At 38.6% G+C, this 17500-nt stretch overlaps 1 protein-coding gene across 3 annotated transcripts in view; it reads right to left on the bottom strand.

The window, feature by feature from the left end:
• Window positions 1-17500, bottom strand: part of LOC143039945 (discoidin domain-containing receptor 2-like) — a 1367746-nt gene that overhangs the window by 91438 nt on the left and 1258808 nt on the right. For 2 of the 3 annotated variants that reach the window (XM_076210412.1, XM_076210414.1), the window contains exon 11: window positions 567-695. The exons of the other annotated variant lie outside the window; for it this stretch is intronic. In XM_076210412.1, the coding sequence (XP_076066527.1) occupies window positions 567-695 (129 nt within the window). The remainder of the gene's footprint in view (window positions 1-566; window positions 696-17500) is intronic. 3 annotated transcript variants of the gene reach the window in all.

Genomic DNA, 17500 nt, shown 5'->3' with positions numbered 1-17500 from the left:
AACTAGTTGCTGTGATGTGCTGTGCTATCAGAACTTTCATTAGAAGCAGTAATCACCTTCCTAATGGTGGCTGAATGGCAACTAAGGTTTTGGTGATATTGGTGCAAATATTCCAAATTAGAGTAACAAGGGTGCAAGTCTAAGGTTTTTGTTCTCGTAGTGAAGAATTCCGTGGTGCTAATGAAGGTGGTGTGGATAAGTGAAGTACTGAAGTGTGGATACGTGGATATTGAATAAAGAGGGTGAGGATGAATAAAATTCTATGGAAAACGGTGTGATCCTGAGGTCCTAAAGATTACGGTGAGGATAAATGAAGCACTGAAGAATGTGGAGCGGGTGACTACGGTGCTGAAGAATATGGTGTTATGTAATGAGGTGATAGCGGATAAAGGTATGGGGGCGAGGTTCTAAGAAGCTGATGGCGGTGGCACAAGTAGCTCGTGGTAGAAAAGGGGAAAACAAAATGGTACTATAGACTGTCATAGAAATACAGTTGCAGTGGAGGTGGAGGTGGTGGTAGTGGTGGTGGTGGCAGGAGCGGTGGTGAGAAGTGGTGGTGACGCTACCTGTGACGGGTGTATAGGCAGGGTGGTGTTGAGCCTGTAGCCGTTGCTCCTGGTGGTGTTGAGTCTTGGCGAGGGACAAAGGGAGGAAGGCCGCAGCCCTGCCGGAGCCGTCAGGAACTTCTGAACCTCCTGAAGAAACATAGGCGTCAGCCAAGCTGACCCAGCGCCCCCCTAGTCCTCCCACCCCATCGCCCCACTATTCCTTCACCCCCCATCCCCCCACATCGCCCCCTAACCATGTATTATACACACTACATTCGTCTTATTATTCAGTGATAGTCTTTGGGAAGCTTCTATTCCTCACTACCACTGTGACGTCAAGTCAGGATCTTTGCTGTTTATAATGGTGTCTGATCTACAGGAGGTTCTTGGGTTTCTATAGGGAGTTTCTGGCTAAGAGACAACACTAGTACTCATTTCGTTCTTTTTTAATAAATCTTCATTAAGGTTTCAGCCCCCTCCCCATAACGCATGAGTCTCTTATGATCTTAGTGATGGCTGGTGACCTAAAGTTCGGTTGGTGGGTCTCAATGAGAAGTTCTTGCCTCTCATTTATTTCTGTGTATTCTCATAATAACGTTCCTACATTTTTTTTTATCTTTTTCTGATCATCACATTTCCTATCGATTCCTACCTGTGGGCACTGTATTGGTTCAAATCCTGGTCATATGGTGTTGTGTTACGTTCCTGATGTTATATCCTGCGTCTGCCATAACAGTATAATGCTGTGAAGGATTAAGTTTAATCTCACCTGGCAACTATAAAGGATTGGGTTAATACCCAACGTATGTTCAAGTATAAAACAAAGGTGATGGCTTCAGTTGAATAAAACAATCTTCCACCGTAAGGTTCCCTCCTCTTTATATTTCATATATTTATCTTCTAAGTACAGTATTATACAATCAAAAGTTGTCTGAATAAAAAAATTCTGAACCTGTGAGTACAACATGACGTCATATCGACTCCAGGGACACAAAAAACACAACTCTGTATACTTCGGAGGTTTCCGTACGGAACGCAACTGGTGGACTTTGCTGCAAAATGTCTTGAAGCATAAAGATAAGGTGTCTGCCTGCTTGTCCTACAAATCAATAAAGTAAACCTGAAGCAGACTTTGCATAACGACGGACGGCCGGGGCCTAACGACACTTTGGTCTCCTTCATCGACATCTGTTCTGGATGACACTAAATTATTTTGTTCGTCTTCAAGAGAGACCAGGGACTCCCTTAGGGCTTTGGGCTTTATAAGTCCTAAATATGTTGTGACAGTGGCCCTCTTTCCCTTCCAGGTACATAAAATCGTCAAGCACTACGGTACATTAATGACAGTCATCTGTATGGTAATCCTATTTGTGTGGTGGCCTCTATGCAACGTACAGTATTAGAATCCTCTAATTATCATTCCTAATTCGTTGCGTCCTATATATTCTGATGGCTTTATAAACCAAAAATAAAAAAGAATGAACGAATATACAAATAAATCGGTGAGAAATATGAAGAAACTGATCGCATACGGATGGCAATATTATTCGTTATGCACTAGATTAAAATATATGAATCATATATACTGTATTTGATATTTACCAAATCGAATTACAAACTTGCGACCAGCTATGTACAGGATCCCCATTCCTTATTTGATAACCTAAAATCCTTCATTCTTATATAGCCTATAATTATACAATTTCATTCAGCCGAAAGAAGGCCCTAAAATTGTGAGTCTAAACGAGTTTTATGACTTGTACTTAAGCTGCCGCCAGGTAACTCTATTCAGCTGTGGGAAAACTCGCTCCGCAATGAAAAGGCTAGCATGTAGCAAATCCCCGTTCGTTACTCACTGGGCTCTTAGCCGTTCTCCTTCCTTCTGGTCTTGTAATTCGTACATTTCCAAATTGTTACCGACTGAAACAAAGAAATTCTTATCCTTGCAGCTCTCTTTGCTGTCACACGGCCTCTCATTACCATCTCAGCCTCTGTTATTACCTCATGAGGAAGGGTAATCACAATAAGAAACCCTCATATTACTATCTCATCGTCTACAATTATCATTTGGAATTGTGACATCACCATTTGTATGATCTGCCTTGCTACAATCTTTCTATGCTCAGCAAGAACTACACAAATGCCATTTGCGGCCGTGTTATTATCATTTACAAGACCTGCCCTCACCAAATACGACCCTATCATTGACATTTACTATCATGTCATTACCCTATACAATCGTATTACTAACCTATACGTCTATTTTACCGTATACAGCTGTGCTCTAACCATATACAACCCCACTATTTCCATATTGTTAACTGAAGACATGCTATTCCTATTTACAAATCCAAACTTCACCAGCTACGATCTTGTCATTAATGCATTTAATCATGTCCTTATCATACACGATCATATTACCATCTGCAACTTCATTATCACCTACTGTTATTATCTGTACATGTACCATTACAGAGAAGAGCTGTCTCGCTTTGTCTTTACCAGTCCAGTGGCTACCTCTTCAATGCACTGGCGGCTTTTTCACGTTTTATCATAGTGTTATTAATTCATTGATCTATTTATTCATCCATACATCTAATTATCTATTTGCTTATTTCCTTTATTCATTTGCTTGTTTATTTATTCTTTTGCTTATTATTTTGATATTTATCATCCAGAGTAGCTCTCTTGTATCAAAGTTTTATATTTGCCTCTCCACGATAAAACACTTTATTTGTTTACATATATATTTGCTGACTATTCTTTTGTTTATTACTTTCTTTGCTTATCTATTTCTTAATGTATTAATTAACCTCTTATTTTTTTTTATTTATACAAGGCTGGTGATTTCATTTAGGGGAGGTTCAAACTTTGAAAGGCAATTATCAATTGTAAATTTCTTTTAACCTTCATCAAACTACTTTAATAGTCAAAGAAAAAAATGATATCACACCGTCTACTACAGAAGTCTTCTAGTAGTGCATGACCACGCGAAATAGGCAAGAACTGGTTTACCAACAGAATGATTAACGAATGGAATAAACTTAGTAACCATGTAGTGAGCACTCAAACAATTAGTTGTTTTAAATGAAGCTTGGATAAATTTTTGGATAAGCATGATAGGGGATAATGGACATAGAATTGGCTAGTGTAGGCCCTATGGTCTCTTGCAGTCTTCTCCATTCCTATCCTCTTATGTGTACTGTAGGATAGGTGCCACGATCATCGATCACACGCCCTCCTGCTTCATAAAGATGTTTTTATTACAGTGGTATTGCTTTTATGGCCTAGTGACAGTATTTTATTACCTCCCATTGTTTCCCCAGTCCACGGGCAGAGGCACAGAATCAAACATTCGGCTTCTACTGAGGAAAGTCTACCAATACTTTGGTTTTATGGTTTCCTGTTTCTCGAGACCAAAAGGGAAAGAGAAGTTCCCAGAGGCGCTTCCATTTGTCACTTAGGATTCAGATATGGAACCAAAATAGACTCGTCCAGGTCATATTTTCCTTCCTATTCCTTCTTCTTTAAATAATGAAGCCATTAAAACAACTTCTAAGGTCACGAGGGCTCACTGGCGTTATTCGATTCTTGTGTTTATTCTGGCTGACGTCAGGCGTTTCGTTTCAAAAGAAGTAAAAATTCCATTTCTCAAACTATTTGGGAAAGTAAGGTAATCTAATAACTTTGATCTTGGTAATATCATATAGTTAATCTTGTCTTTATTTAATTTTACTTTACTAATCAATAGAATTATCTAATGATTTATATATTTATTTATTTATTTATTCATTTATTTATATATTCATTTATCATCTATTTATCTATATGTCTATTATCTTTTGCTTATCTATTCACTTACTTTACTTTCACTCCAAGGACAAAATTCTCACGTTCTTTCTCTTTTTGGCTGAATAATATCGTACGGCATTATCCTTAACGAAATATTTAAAGTTGAAATGTCGACCAGAAGATTTATTAAAACTGGACTTCTTTCATATCAAGCGCATTAACATGATTATACTTTACTGTTGGCAATCTCCTGTTGACGAAATTAATTACTCTGTTCACAAGAGTTCATTAAGCTAAGCACTTCTTCCTTAAACTTAATCCTTTCAGCAAAGTTCATGACCTATATTCGTTCTGGCCGCCGCCAGGTGATATAATTCAACCAAGGGAAGTTCTTTATAAAGCAGTGGAACGCTCAAACCCTTCTCGATAAACCTATTCACTGTTCAAACAATCGGGACCTACCGTCGCGAGCTTTGAACTTGGGTCCCACTGAGCGTGAGTTGCAAGCGTAACCACTCAGAGGGACCCGAGTTCGAACGTCGGGAAGGTCGGCCTTGATTGTTTGAATAACGTCGCTGCCACTAGCGATTTGTTCTACAACTATTCACTGTTATTCACAGTTTCATAGATATGTCCTGATTGCCTCCACTCCTAAGGGAACTTTCTATAGAGCGAAAGGATTAAGTAAAAGATATGTTCACGTCTTGTTAGCTAAATGCCATCTACATTTGCTTTGTACTTATTTTGTTGAACAGACCATTTGTGGAAATATTCAGACTAGGATATTGGTTTAGAGGATTCATTCTAGACCATTTTAGACCACATCAAATTACTTTAGGTCATCGGAAAGCAAGACCAGCCGAGATCAGACCAGTCCAGATCAAACCAAATCAGACCAAAACCAAACCAGACCAGACTATTCCCATGCGGTATGCTCACATTACTCCAAATCCAAACGGTATTCTACAGTTTCTGACTATTAGAAATTGAGAAACCCATTCTATTCTCTAAATAAGCTTTTCTAAGAATTTGATTATCTTACTTTACTACTTTAGTTACTCCAAATAAGGTTTCCTAAGTTTCTTGATTTCTATCCCCGTCTCACCGCATACCTGTATAAAATCTAACTGCCTTAGTGTAAAACATAAAAAGATACTAAGAACATACTAAAATTGTTATCTAAAATCTACACCACTGAAAAATAAAAGAAACGACCATTCTCTGTATAAAAATGTAGATTCAAAAAGTACTCGCATACACACATACATACACATATATGTATACACGAGTATATATACATATTATATACATACATATATATATATATATATACACATATATGTATCAATGAATATACAGTATTAATCCGTATATACATATATACATACGTTCACAAGCGATCAAACACGCACAAACATGCATATAAACACGCGCGCGTATATACGCTATGCACATATGTATGTATGTGTATATATATATATATATATATATATATATATATATATATATATATATATATATATATATATATATATATATATATGCATGTATGTATGTACATATATCATGTACAGTATATTCACTAAGGGATAGAGAGGTATAAATATATAAAATGTGCATTTTCTGTAAATCATGAGAAAAGGTGGTGTACAGCAGGATAGGTAGCGAGCATTCTCATTTCAAAATAAACATTCCCGACCAAGAGTTGATCAGAAGAGTAAAGGGGAACATCCAGGTCTACGTCGGAGTCAGTGTGCAGGAAGAGAATGGTTCAGTCCACGTGGTGGTTGAGCTTCTACGGGTGAACATTCTTAGGTAAACACTATTTAGGACTACAGGTGGTCAGCATTAGTACAGAAATGCTAGAAAAAACCACATTCAATAATTCTAAAAAAGGCTTCACGCAATATATATCTGTATCTAACAATACATACAAACATACATACATACATACATACATATATGTATATATATATATATATATATATACTTACATACATATGTACATATATATGTACATATATATATACATATACACTATATATATATATACTTACATACATATGTACATATATATGTACATATATATATATACATATACATATATATATATATATATACATATATATATATACATACATATATATATATATATATATATATATATATATATATATCGTATACTTAGGGCGCAGGTTCTCCTTGATACACACTGAGTTAAACACCACAGCATTGTCACAATTGTTAATCTTCTTTCTAATATTTTCAATCCTTCTCACTATAGTTCTGACTTTGGGAGGATGATCGAAAATCAATTGTCCAAAGTTCTCCATTTTAATAACAGATGACGTTTCGACTTCACAGAGTCATTATCAAAATAATTACATTTATCACAACACAATTACACAGAACACAACAATTACATTTTTCCGAACTGAACAGTGCGACGTCTTTCCATAGGCGATCAAGTCGGGTCAGATCATCCAGGTCATCAAGCCACTCTCCACTGTAAGTCTTTCTATGCATATGGAAAGACGTCGCACTGTTCAGTTCGGAAAAATGTAATTGTTGTGTTCTGTGTAATTGTGTTGTGATAAATGTATTTGTTTTGATAATGACTCTGTGAAGTCGAAACGTCATCTGTTATTAAAATGGAGAACTTTGGACAATTGATTTTCGATCATCCTCCCAAAGTCAGACCTATAGTGAGAAGGATTGAAAATATTAGAAAGAAGATTAACAATTGTGACAATGCTGTGGTGTTTAACTCAGTGTGTATATATATGTATATATATATATATATATATATATACATATATATATATATATATATATATATATATATATATGTGTGTGTGTGTACAACACTGAATGGGTCCCAGTGACCAGATTTACATTTATCAATCAGAATTAACTTTGATTCTAAGCCATTAACATCGAAAAACTCGAGGACGCATACATGCAGAAATCGTCACGTGGTATGGTTAAGGACTCAAATATCCACTAGCACGTAACAAGTGACAGTGACTTAACCGATTGCGCTGTCTCTCTTGATAGCGCAATCGGTTAAGTCAGCGTCACTTGTTACGTGCTAGTGGAGGTTCGAGTTCTAAGCTGTACCACGTATCAATTTCTGAATGTATACCTCCTCGAGTTTTTTTATGTTGATGGCTTTGGATTAAAGTGAATTGTGGTTGATAAAAATGTACGTATACATATATATATATATATATATAGTATATATATATATATATAGTATATATATATATATATTATATATATATATATGTGTGTGTATATATGTATATATATATATATAGAGTATATATATATATATATAGTATATATATATATATAGAGTATATATATATATATGTGTGTGTATATATGTATATATATATATATATATATGTATATATATATATATATATATATATTAGATAGATAGATAGATATATACATATATAACAGTGTTCAAATGTGTCCTGTAATGTGCTCATACAATACGTTATACTCAGTGCATGTGATGAGGTAGTTTTACTGAATGAAGAACAGAGAACAAGGATTTACTAAAACTTCAATTACACGTGTACGTGAGTGTGTAATAGGTGTCCTTTTTTGAGATTATTTTCTGATTAAATGTGTGACAGATAAGATGAACATTTATAATCTAAGCTCGTTTATGAGCATGTGTGGGATGAAGGTGTATGAAAACTACCCCTAACTACACATTTAGATTTTCACATATATTCTGTGGTTTTGTTCTCCAGCTACATGCTGATATGAACATATAACATGTGAATATTGTTAGCATAGGCAGGACGTGTGAGGACCTGTGTTATAGAACACTGGGAGAACTCATCAAAAATGGATACACGTCGACACCAAAACCTAGGTACTGGAAATGATCTAGTGTGTGCAGTGTGCAGGTGCTCTTCTGAAACGGGAATAGTGTGGGGACTGAAGTTTTGCTAACAATTCCAACGAAATCAATCTTAAACGGCGATATAATTCTACCGATACGGATATCTAGGAATTTTTCGTCGGATCAATGGAAATTTCTGTCAAGGAGTTACATTCAAAATTGTACACAATTTAGCTACAATTTTTGTTTACTCATAAACAAAGAATTTGGTGATGGGTACTATTAGTGAGTGTTCATCGATATGGTTTTCATCTATAAGAGCCGCAGAGAAAAATACGTTTAAGGGGAAACATCTGCTTGAAGTGGATGGGGGCGGGGAAACGGGAGAAGTATAGAGATTGGAGAAGAGGAGGAGAAAGAGGAGGAGAAGGAGAATGAGGCTAAGAGTGAAAGAAGGAAAAAGGGAGTGAAGAGGGAGAAAGGGAGGGAGAGGAAGTTGGAAATGGAAAAGGAGAGAAAGAGGGAGACAGGAGAGGAGAACAGAGATAGGGAAGGACAAAGGAAGGAATGGAGACAGGCAGGGATTGGAGAAGAAAAAGCGACAGGTCCTTGGTTCCTCTTGAGTAAGTTCAAGAGGTCAGAATTTATCAGCGAGATTTGGTCAGATCAGGTCGAATAATGGTGGGATCTAAAGAGGATATGAGATTTACAAGAGAAACACGAGAGGAACAAGAAAGTAGAAGAGGCCAGAAATAGAAGGGAAGAAACGTACGGGAGAAGAAGAGATGGAACTGAAGTTGGTGGGGGGCAGAAAAGGAGGAATGGGAGAAATATGACTGACGGAAGGAGAAGAGGCAAACGAAGAAAACAAGGAGAAAGAGGACAAGGAAATGGGCAACGAAGAAAAGAACATGAATGACTAAGAAAAGAAATGAAATAAAGAGGAGGAAAAGAGAAGAGATAAGACAAAGAGGAGGAAAAGAAGGAAGAAGAGGAGGGGTGACCGTGATAGTCCAACTATCTGCGAAGGTGATGATAGTGACAGAGGTAGATATATAGTGTGTTGGTAAAGCTTATGATGGTGTTGGAAGTGGGTTGTGGTTGTGGTAAGGTCGGCTGCTGTTGTGGTGGCAGTGGTGGCAGTGGAATCAAGCTTGGCAAAGGGATTGGCTGGGAGTCTCCTGGGATAAGGTTTCCGTAGAAAGAAATGAAACAAGAAATGATGTGCGCATTGTGGAGATGAGGAAGAAGAAAGGAAATGACATAGGATGAGAAAGAGGAAGATGTGGTAGAAGTAGCGGAAGAGGATAAGGGTGAAGGAATTAGAGGGAAATGAAAAAAAATGAGAAAGAGGGAGTTGAGTGTGGAAGATGATACTGAGGGAGGACGAAGAAAATGAGGGAGGAAGAGGAAGATGGTGAAAAAAGAGAAAGATAAGAAAGGAAAGCAGAGGCGGGGAATAAAAAAGAGGGTGAGTGAGGTAGGAGATGAGTAAGGATGGAATAGGAAGAGGGAGATGAGGGAATAAGGAGGTAACAAAAGGAAAAAAGGGGTGGCCTATAAAGACAGATACACAGCTGAAAAAAAAAAAATAATAATAAAAAAATATGTGCAGGAAGGTGTAGATGTGAGGTCCATATCAAGGATGTACAAAGGGAATGAAGAGAGGAAAAAGAAATATCAACGGAGAATAATAAAAAGAATAAGAAAAAAAAGGAAGAACAAAGATGTGTAGTGGAAAAGAAGTCGGCGGAGGCCGCCAACGAGTTGGACCAATGTGATGGTTCATTAAATTCCACGCTACAAAATAGTCTGTAAGGGGTACTGTCCTAGACTCCTGATAGGGGGAAGTTCGCGAAGTTAAACTGAATCAATCATAAAAAAAAAAAAAAAATGCTTATGAGAGTGTGAAACCAAAACTTATTATTGTGAGATCGTGTGGGACTGAGGAAGAAAAGAGGCAGAAACTAAGGAAAGATAAGTAGATGTTACCGAAAAACACACACACCCTTAAAAAAAAAAAAAAAAAAAAAAAAGTTACTGTCAGGAACTTCAGAAACACTGGGAAGACTCGGGCATCGTACGCAAAAATGAGGGCGGAGAAACGGAGGGGGAAAATACACCTTCAAGAAAAAAAATAAACCGGAGGACCAAGTTGAAAAGTCCTGACGAAGGAACAAGAAGGAAGGAGGACAAAAGCTCCCCCTGAATAAGAAAGAAGGTTGAAAGACCCTCTGAAGGGCAAAAAGAGAACGAAGATGGGGAAGGACAGGAAGAAGGCCGGCGAAGGCCTGGCCGCCGAGTCGGGTCTCGGGCGATGACGCGCGCCTGACAGCGTAAACAAGAACAGAACTGTCCAAAAGTTAGTAAGGAAACAAAATGGCGCCGAGTGACACGACGATTCTAAGAAAAAAAAATAAATAAAAAAATAAATAAATAAATAAAATGAATAAATAAATAAATAAAATAAATAAATAAAGTAGAATAAAATAAATAGATAAAAGATAATAGATAAATAAATAGATAAATAATAATAATTATGATAATGATAATAACAATAACAATAGTAATAATAATAATAATAATAATAATAATAATAATGATAATAATAATAATTACACATTGAAGAAGAAAAGGTGTAATTCTAGGACAGTCCTATATGGCCAAAGCAGTCAGTGAATCAGTTGGAAAAAAAAAAAAAAACAACGAGAGGAGGAATAAGGAAATATTTGGGTAATAACCCTCTTTCTTTCTCCCTTCGGAGGACGAAAACAGACGAACCTCAGGAGGAAAATGAAGAAATTGTGCAATAAAGGAGTAGAATATGAGAGAATGAATGTGCAGTAAATGGGAGAAGACAATTGAATTGGCGTTTAAAAGAAATGAATTAAAAAATAGTAAAGAGGAAAGACACACAGTTGGTGAAAGGGAAGAGAGGATAGTGACAAAAAAGGAAGGACAAAGAAAAAAGATGAATATAGAAAAGAATTAAAACAAAACAAGAAAGGAGTTTACAGGAATAACAGGGCATTGAAATACAGGAGGAAGAACAGAAGGAGAAAGAGGAGGAGGAGGAAATGGAAGAGGAAACGGAACAAGAAATGGAACAGGAGGATGAGGAGTGGAAGAAGGGGAGGAAGAGGAGAAAAAAAAGGAAGAGTAGAAGGAGGAGAAAGAAGAGGAGAAGGAAGAGGAAACGGAACAAGAAAACGAACGGGAAGAGGAGGAGTGGGAGAGAGGTAGAGAGGAATGGAAGGAGGGAGAGGTGTAGGAAGAGGAGGAAGAAGATGAGAGGAGTAGAAGGAAGAAAAAGAGGAGGAAGAGGAAGAGAAGAAGGAATAGGATGACGGAAGCGGAGGCCAGTGGTAGAAACAGGACAATTTTGGTTCGCCAAGAATCTCCTTTTCACCTTTCGTACAGTGGAGTCCCTCTCCTCTTATTCTTGACTATCGTCAATCTATTCTATTCATCTTCGTGGAAGACTCTTGGTAGCAAAGAGGATTGAAATACCTCCCAAGAGCTTTAAGTCCTCGTGGTCTCCTGAGCTTCTGGAGCGTTCGCAATGCTAGATAGTGTCCGTGACGTCACACTGAAGAATCTTTGAAGACACAAGGAGAGGAAAACTTTGAGATGACGCCTTTCATCTACACACAGGAGACCTCAAGCCTTCTTGCCCACCTGGCGGTGTACACGTACAAAAGCGTGCATGTACACACTCGTATACATGCGCACATATATACATGTTTGAGGAAGAGGGAGTGTATACAGCACGCAGGCGTGAGTACATAAACACCTCCTTGACACACACATACGCACACACCCACACGAGCGATCACACACACACACACACATACACACACACACACACACACACACACACATACACGCACGCACGCACACACACACACACACACACACACACATATATATATATATATATATATATATATATATATATATACATACACACACACTAACATACACAAATACACACAAGCACCCACACAAATACACATACGAACACAAGCACCCACCCACCCACACACACACACACACACACACAAATACACATACGCACACAAGCACCCACCCACCCACATACACACACACAAACGCGCGCGCGCACACACACACAAACACACACACACGCACGCACACACGCGCGCGCACGCACGCACATATATTATATATATATATATATATATATATATATATATGTATATACATACACACACACTAACATACACAAATACACACAAGCACACACACAAATACACATACGAACACAAGCACCCACCCACCCACACACACACACACACACACACAAATACACATACGCACACAAGCACCCACCCACCCACATACACACACACAAACGCACACACACACACACACACACACACACACACACACACACACACGCACGCACACGCACACATACATACACATACGCACATACACATACATATACAAGAGCACATAAAATCACGCACACAGAAAAGACTGCAACAATCACCACCGCACTCGGCGACAGAATCCTTTCAGGTGAATTGGCGATGGAACTACGGAGGGAAGCAGGGGAGGAAGGAGGAGGAGGAGGAGGAGGTGGAGGAGGAGGTGGAGGAGGAGGAAGAGGAGGAGGAGGAGGGAAAGGTGGAGGAAGGGGTAGGAAAAGGTGGAGGAAGAGGAACGAAAAGAAGAAACGGAAAAGGAAGAAGAGAAGGAGAAGAGGAAGAGGTAGAAGAGGAAGAGAAACGGATGAGAAATAAGAACAGGAAGGGGAGGATAAATGGATGAGGAATAAAAATAGGAAGATGAGGAATAGGAGGAGAAAGAAGAGGAGGAGGAAGGGAAGATGAAGAGGACGAGGAGGAGGAGGAGGAGGAAGAGAAAGTGTAGGAGAAGGAAGAGGAGGATTTTCTTTAGCATATCAATGGTGATAACCAGTGCTTCTATCCGGACAATATCGCACCACCAAAAAGATGGAGTCATAAAGGTTGTGAATGAGCGACAGAATGGCACGAGAAAGGAGGAACGGGAGAAGTTAAAAGTGATTGGCATTCTTCTTCTTCCGATCACAAAAGAATGTTGCACGACTCTGGTCCACAGGGATGACAGGATGACACTAAAGTCCCTTAAATATTAATTGTATAAAACATATGCAGTTGTACTTAATAGTAGGGATGAGGAGGAAGAGGTCATGGAGGACGAGGAGGAAGAGGAGCAGGTGGAGCAGAAGGAGGAGCAGGAGGAGGAGAAAGAGTAGTAGTAGTAGTAGTAGTAGTAGTAGTAGTAGTAGGAGGAGGAGGAGGTGATGGAGAACGAGGAAGAGGAGGAGGAAGAAGTGAAGAGGAGGAGGAGGAGGGCAAAGATGAGGAAATTGAGGAGGCGAGGAGGAGGACAAGGAATAGAAACGGTAAGAGGAGGCAGAAGAGGAGTAGGAAAGGGTTTTGGAAAAAGGAGGAAAAAGGAGGAGGACAAGGAGGGAGAGGATAAGGAGGAGGGAGGACGGGGTGGTGGTGGAGGAGATAGACGATGAGGAGGAGCAGGAGGAGGAGGGTGAGGAGGAAGAGGAAGAGAAGGAGGATGACGAGGAAAAGGGAGGAGGATGACGAGGAAGTGGAGGAGGAGGAGGAAGGGGAGGAGGAGGAAGTGGAGGAGTAGGAGGAAGCGGAGGAGGAGGAGGAGGAGTGGCTTGTGGGAGAAGGGAGAAATGATACGTAGGGGAGGCGGAGGGGAAGATGGTGGCGGGGAGTGGTGGGTTGGCGCCATCCGCTACATCTGGAACTACCCACACTTGAGCCCCGTCACGTCTCTTAAGTACACAAAAGGCCGCAGTAAATGTATACAAAAGGCCGCAGTAAATCTATACAAAGACCTCAATGAGTGTATACAAAGGTAACAAAGGAATGTGGACGCAAACCTTGTTCCCTGCTGTTACGTGCTAGACGAGAGGCGTCTCTGCAATTTTTTTCCCCAGAAAATGGTGTGCGTTGAGGGTATGAAGTCGGGAATGAGAGTTGAGGAGGAAGAGTTGAGGATTAAGGGTTGAGGGGTCAATTGTAAAGGATACTGAGGGATTAGTAAGTGTTGAAGGATGAGGAGTGAGGGGTTAGGTTGAGGTTTGAGGGGATTGGGTGATGAGTATTGGTTGAGAAACTAGGTTTGAGGTTTAGGGTTACTGAATGTCCAAGGTACAGAGTTAAGTGGTCCAGGGCCAAGCGAAATTGAGGAGAAAATGTTGAGGCAGGAGAGGCGATGGGGAAAGAGTGAGATGAGTAATGGAGGATGGAAGTTGAGTAGAAGTGCAAACATTGAGAGGCTAGAATTGAGAGCTGAGGAGTAAGTATTGTGGGAAGTACCGTACTTCCACTGGGAGAAAAGTGAAGGAAGGGAGAAAGATGAGAAAGAAGAAGAAGAGGAAGAAGAAGAAGAAGAAGAAGAAGAAGAAGAAGAAGAAGAAGAAGGAGAGAGAGAGAAACGCGAGAAAGGAAAAGCGAGAGGAATGTAAGATGTTAGAGAATTGAAGAGACATAAAAAAAGAGTAAGATAGAAAGAAATGAGGAGAAAAGAAAGACAAAACAGAGGAACGAGAGAAAGAAAGAAAAATGGACGAGAGATATATTAAACAAAACTAAAATGTAGAAAATGAAAAAAAAAGAATCACGATAATGAAAATATGGTGTACGAGAACGGTGGAAGAAAACTGTGGAGTTTAGTGAGGAGGCAATTGAGTAAATGAGAAGTGGTGGAGTGAAAAGGGACGATGGAGTAGAGGAATGCGAGAACGACCCGTTTCCATAGAGGCGAGAAAAGGTTTATAGTATAAAAGAGACCAAGATAGTCTTCGAGAAAGAGGTGTATGTATATATGTATGTATGCATGTGTGTGTGTGTGTGTGTGTGTGTTTGTGTGTGTGTATGTGTGTGTGTGTGTGCGTGTGTGTGTGTCTGTGTATGTGTGTGTGTGTGTAAGTGTGTGTGTGTGTGTGTGTGTGTGTGTGTGTATGTGTGTGTGTGTGTGTGTGTGTGTGTATGTGTGTGTGTGTGTGTGTCCGTGTGTGTGTGAAGAAGATGATGGAGAGAAGGGAAGAGGGGTGGAGGGGAAGAAGGGTCGACGAGAAGAAAGGAATAGGGAAAAGAGCTGGAAAGGTAAAGAGGTGGAGAGGTTGATGGGAGATTGAAAGGTAGGGAAGAGGTCTGGAGGGCTAGATAGGTGGAAGGGAGAGCGAATGGAGGGGAAGAGGGGTCGACGAGAAGAGGGATCGTGGGGAAGAGGGGAAGGGGGAAAGAGGTATCGATAACAATAGGAGAAGGTGAGGTGAAGAGTTGTAGCGGAAGAGGAGTCCAGGAGAAGAGAGGCTGAGGGGAGGAGGAATAAAGGGTTTGAAGGAGATGGAGAATACATCAGGTGGGGAGTAATTTGGGAATGAGAGCCAAACAACACGTAGGAGGATAAAAAATGATTAAGCAAATCAGTAAGTAATTAAGTGAATTAGTAAATAGATTGACAAATAAATATATAAATAGTAATTTGGGAATGAGAGCTATACAACACATAGGAGGGTAAAAATGATTAAGTAAATTAGCAAGTAATTAAGTGAATTAGTAAATAGATTGACAAATAAATATATAAATAGTAATTTGGGAATGAGAGCTAAACAACACATAGTAGGGTAGGAAAGATTAAATAATCAGCAAGTAATTAAGTGAGTTAATAAATAGATTGACAAATAAATATATAGATAATTAAATAAACAAATAGGTGAATAGATTTATGAATAAGCTGGTAAACAAATGAATAAAAAGTTACATGTAAATATATAGATAAATAAGAATAAATAGATAAAACAGGATAAAACAGAAAAATTAGTTAGCCAGGCACGTGAAAGAGAAGAAAAAAAATATCATATAAGCATTAAAAAATAAAAAATAAAATAGAGAGAAGAAGAAAGAGACGAGAAAAATTAAAAGAGAGAAAATGTAATACACTAAGAAAGACCGAGAGAGTAAATTGAATACACGAAATAAATAGAACACGGAGAGAGATTGAAATACACGAAGACAAGAGGCAGAGAAGAATGAAACTAGATGGCTGAGAAACTTAAAGTGGAATAAGAAAGCTGAGAGAAAAAGGAAAACAGAATACTGAGAAAGAGAAAAAAATGAACAATCTGGAAGGATGAGAAACAGACTGTGATACTAAAAAAAAAAAAAAAAAAAAAAAAAAATATATATATATATATATATATATATATAAAAAATGAAAAGATATACTGTACAGGTAAGGAGAAACCGCAGTGTGCTGGGGAGATCACGGTTTTTTTGTAATATAAGAGACAATAAAAAGATAGCATGATAGAAATCGTCAATTTTGCCCTATGTGATCGGACTCCCGATGTTTGTGACGGTCACTGCTTCCTGTAGAGTATACTGCGGTCATACCTAGAACCTGCATTGTGTAAATCAAGATCGGAGCTAAGAAGAAGAGATGGGTAAAAAGGTGCAATATGAATAAACAAATAAATAAATAAATAAATGAATGAATAAACAGATGAATAGACAAATAAATAGATGAATATAAATTAATAGATATATGAAATGAAAAAAATAAGTAAATTAACAAAGGGATCTTGATCAATAGCGACCTCATTCCATTCCAAGTAAAATGATCTGACGTCACTGAATCGACATCGAGTTGAAGGTATAACAGTCCCTTCACTGCCAAGAGCGATCTGGAACGTAGTGAAGGGAAACCTCCACGAGTAAATATCAAATCACTTGCAATGCCGACGGTAACTCTCTGCCGTCAAGTGATTTCCTTCAAATTGGTTTCGTATTGGGCCGGCCTGTGGAGGTCAAAGAGGTATCCGAATAAAACGGAGATGGCGCAAGAGGAAAAAACAAGGAAAGGAACATGAATGATGGCATGAGAATAGGAAACAGAAGAATAAAATGACCAATAAAAAAAAAAATGGAAAGGTTGATGGGAAAGGGAAAAACAAGAAATGTGTTCAGAAAAAAAAATAATAAAGATGAAGGAAAGAGGTAGGAAGAAGGAGAGGGCCTAAGGAAGGTGACTGAAGCGGCTTGAAGAGGATGGGAGTTCACTTTGGGAAACAAATCTTCTGGACGCTTCGAAGAGCGTTTTGAAAAAAAATATATATATATAAAAAAAATAATAATAAAATAAATAAATAAAATAAATCATAGTCTTTGTAACCGATGGAAACAAGACCCTTCGATTGATCTTTCATAACAAATTACTACGAGAGGCAGCGTCCGAGAACTCCTTT

This window comes from Oratosquilla oratoria, chromosome 27 (genome assembly GCF_046742065.1).
Source record: "Oratosquilla oratoria isolate Oo_2021 chromosome 27, ASM4674206v1, whole genome shotgun sequence".
Taxonomy (NCBI): domain Eukaryota; kingdom Metazoa; phylum Arthropoda; class Malacostraca; order Stomatopoda; family Squillidae; genus Oratosquilla; species Oratosquilla oratoria.
This window is presented reverse-complemented; position numbering and strand designations above follow the sequence as displayed.